This window comes from Sinocyclocheilus grahami, unplaced genomic scaffold, assembly GCF_001515645.1.
Source record: "Sinocyclocheilus grahami isolate Dianchi unplaced genomic scaffold, SAMN03320097.WGS_v1.1 scaffold16048.1, whole genome shotgun sequence".
Classification (NCBI taxonomy): domain Eukaryota; kingdom Metazoa; phylum Chordata; class Actinopteri; order Cypriniformes; family Cyprinidae; genus Sinocyclocheilus; species Sinocyclocheilus grahami.
Window position 1 is genome coordinate 1 of NW_015515976.1, and position 2,950 is coordinate 2,950.

At 36.7% G+C, this 2,950-nt stretch overlaps 1 protein-coding gene across 1 annotated transcript; it reads left to right on the forward strand.

Moving 5' to 3' along the window:
• The first annotated feature begins 435 nt into the window (after window positions 1–435).
• LOC107579269 (myosin light chain 3, skeletal muscle isoform-like) lies at window positions 436–2,662 on the forward strand. Its single transcript, XM_016265114.1, has 4 exons — window positions 436–535; window positions 662–692; window positions 2,211–2,354; window positions 2,452–2,662. Exons 1-4 carry the CDS (start codon window positions 533–535, stop codon window positions 2,628–2,630), a joined length of 357 nt encoding a protein of 118 aa, XP_016120600.1. The 5' UTR covers window positions 436–532; the 3' UTR covers window positions 2,631–2,662.
• The last annotated feature ends 288 nt before the right edge of the window (window positions 2,663–2,950 follow it).

The following is a 2,950-nucleotide window of genomic DNA, read 5'->3' on the forward strand; positions in this document are numbered from 1 at the left end:
GAAATGTGGCCAAAATGCAAGTGTTTTTATGCTGTGGAAACAGGCTTTAAGGAGTGTTTTTTCCCCCTGCTTCCCATATAACCATAAGTGGCAGAGATCACCATATGCAAGTTAAAAATATCAGCACTGTAATCAAAAGCCTTCCTGTGAAGTTGTGATGACTTCGATGTTTGTATATAACAGGTGAGATCAGAATTTATATTAAACATCCCTGGCTAGGAATTAAAATGTAGAAACCATGTAAAGACGCAATACATCAAATTAAAATGCTGACCAAAGCCAAGGGGTCCGATAGTCAGCCTGGAGCATAATCTAAAAATACTGCCGCACATGTACATTGGAGAAAGCAGCAGTCTTCCTTCCAACTTGACCTAAGAAAGTTAAAGAAGTTCCACGGTGTCACAAGATCCGCCCCATGACATCATTAGCATAGCATAAATAAGAAGGAACTGGTCCATGGCTCAGGACCACTCTCCTGGGACTCCGGCTTCTTGACTTCTGCTCCTTCGCTCCTGCGCCCCAAAACTCCATCATGGTGTGTACTTGGATTACTCTTGCTATTTTATTATACCTTTTTCATGTTCATCTGCCTCAAAAACTGGCAATGTGAGATGTTGGCAGGTGTGCCAATGGAACTGATCCATTGTTGTCTTTCTGGCAGGCTGGAGAATTCAGTGCTGACCAGATTGAAGGTGAGTCTTCACACATTGGAGTTTATTACATTTGGAAAAATGTTTTTATGACTATAGTACTCTATTACAAATGTAATGGATATGTTGGAAATGTATAATGTCGTGAATTCAGGAAAGACAATTCTTCCTCTGTAAAAAAAGAAGAAGAAGAAAAACTACTTCCAGCTATTTTAGTTGCTGCCTTTTTTTTAAGTATACAACTTATATTATATTAAACTGACTTTTAAAAAAATGAAGTTGAATCTCGTTGAATCAAGAAAACTTTAAAAATGAAGTTGAAATTGGTTAAATTAATTCAATTACTTTTTGAGTGCAGTAAAGAATTCTTCCTCTTCCACAGTAAATAATTATGTACAAAATAATAACTGAAATATGTAAGGACATGTTTAATAATAGATGAACAATAGATTAAAAAATAATTAATATTGGTGAATATCTCTAATTGTAACCAAAATGATACAAATGATGAAATACTTTTTTGTATTATTATTATTATTATTATTATTATTTAATTATTAATTATAATATTTTTTGTTAATAGATTTTTGGATGATTTATTAAAATTCAATTATATTGCATCTTTTTTTTGCTCTCCAGTGCTGAGTATGCAAATTAAATGAATGTAATTTGATTAATGTTCATTTGGAAGATTTGAAACATGGCAAACCATAAAGCAGGATGAATTTTAATGCATATTTGTTTGAACTAACTGATAAATTGAGTAAAATCAGCTGGTTTAGTATATGTAGAATGGTAGCATGTTCTGATGTAGTAGTCAAAATATTTCTGATCCAAAGCCCACATTCACTTCTCTACAGAAACAATTCATCGGTGCCAAACCTCTGGGGCAGTTCACAGCACAGTGTTGCTCATTTAGGTGCAGAAAGTATGCAGTTGGTTGTAGGTGTAGGTTACGTTGCTGTCAGCATTCTTGTATTTGACTTTGGTCAGTTGTAGAGCATGTAACCATGTATGGCAAGGGCTACTTTCTCTGAGGGTATCGCCTGTCACTTCACGCGTTAACCACCCCCATCATGCACAGCTGCTGGAGCACAGAAGCCGTAGGATGCTATTTTTCTGTCAGCAGATCACTTTCAACTTGGTCTCCCTCACCGCCCATGGAAATGCAGTTGCTAAGCTCTTTTTAATTTGCCTTCCTTCCTTCCTCCTCTGCTGCAAGTACAATTGGCAAAGGAGGGAAGTGGGAGAGGAGGCACTGCAAAGAAAAAAAGTGTCCTTGACCTTACCTGATTTTAAAGCAATAATGTTCCTAAACTGTTGTAAGCAGGTAATTAAGTAAATAAATAAATACATTTATTTTACAAAATGTGAATTTCCAAATGCAACTTACTAGCAAACTTTATGTTTTGTCTGGTGCCATGTTGTGAGATAAATTGAAATACTATGACATTAGTCCAAATTATGTATTATGTACATTAGTTTAAATTATGAGATTATGATCCACCCTTAAAGTGTCTATCTGCTTCCAGGTAACCTTCTGTTGTCCTTCTGTTACAGACTTCAAAGAGTCCTTTGGTCTCTTCGACAGAGTTGGTGACAGCAAGGTTGCCTTCAACCAGGTTGCTGACATCATGCGTGCCCTGGGACAGAACCCCACCAACAAGGACGTGAAGAAAATCCTGGGTAACCCATCCGCTGACGGTATAAGACTTTATATTAAAAACGAACGGATATCATTCGAAATGCTTTACAAACCCTCACTGATTTGTGATGTATGTGTGGAACTATATGCACACAGATATGGCCAACAAAAGACTTGACTTTGAGGGTTTCCTGACAATGCTGAAGACTGTTGACGGCATCCAGAAGGGTTCCTATGATGACTACGTTGAGGGTCTGCGCGTCTTTGACAAAGAGGGCAATGGCACAGTGATGGGAGCTGAGCTGCGCATTGTGCTGGGTACACTGGGTAAGTGAAGATGAAATGATTATGCAGTTCACACCATGCATGGGAAGGCAAATTGCATAATATAATGTTACATAATATAATTACAATACAAATTAATGTATCTTAGCACAGTGATCAGTTGGTAATATCATGGTGTTTTGAATTACCATTAAAAGGTTTGTGGTCGGTAATCTTGTTTTTGAAAGGAGTCTCTAATGCTCACCAAGGCAAAATACAGTAAAAAATGGAAATATTATTACAATTCAAAATAACAGTTTTCTATTTTCATACATTTTAAAATGTATTCAGCAGCCATTGCTCCAGTCTTCAGTGTCACATGATCCTTCAG

What these genes read in the sequence shown, in the direction of transcription:
- LOC107579269 (XM_016265114.1), top strand. An exon ending in CAGTGCTGACCAGATTGAAG is followed by an intron (nt 693 to 2,210) that starts GTGAGTCTTCAC and finishes CTTCTGTTACAG; the next exon opens with ACTTCAAAGAGTCCTTTGGT. An exon ending in GGGTAACCCATCCGCTGACG is followed by an intron (nt 2,355 to 2,451) that starts GTATAAGACTTT and finishes ATATGCACACAG; the next exon opens with ATATGGCCAACAAAAGACTT.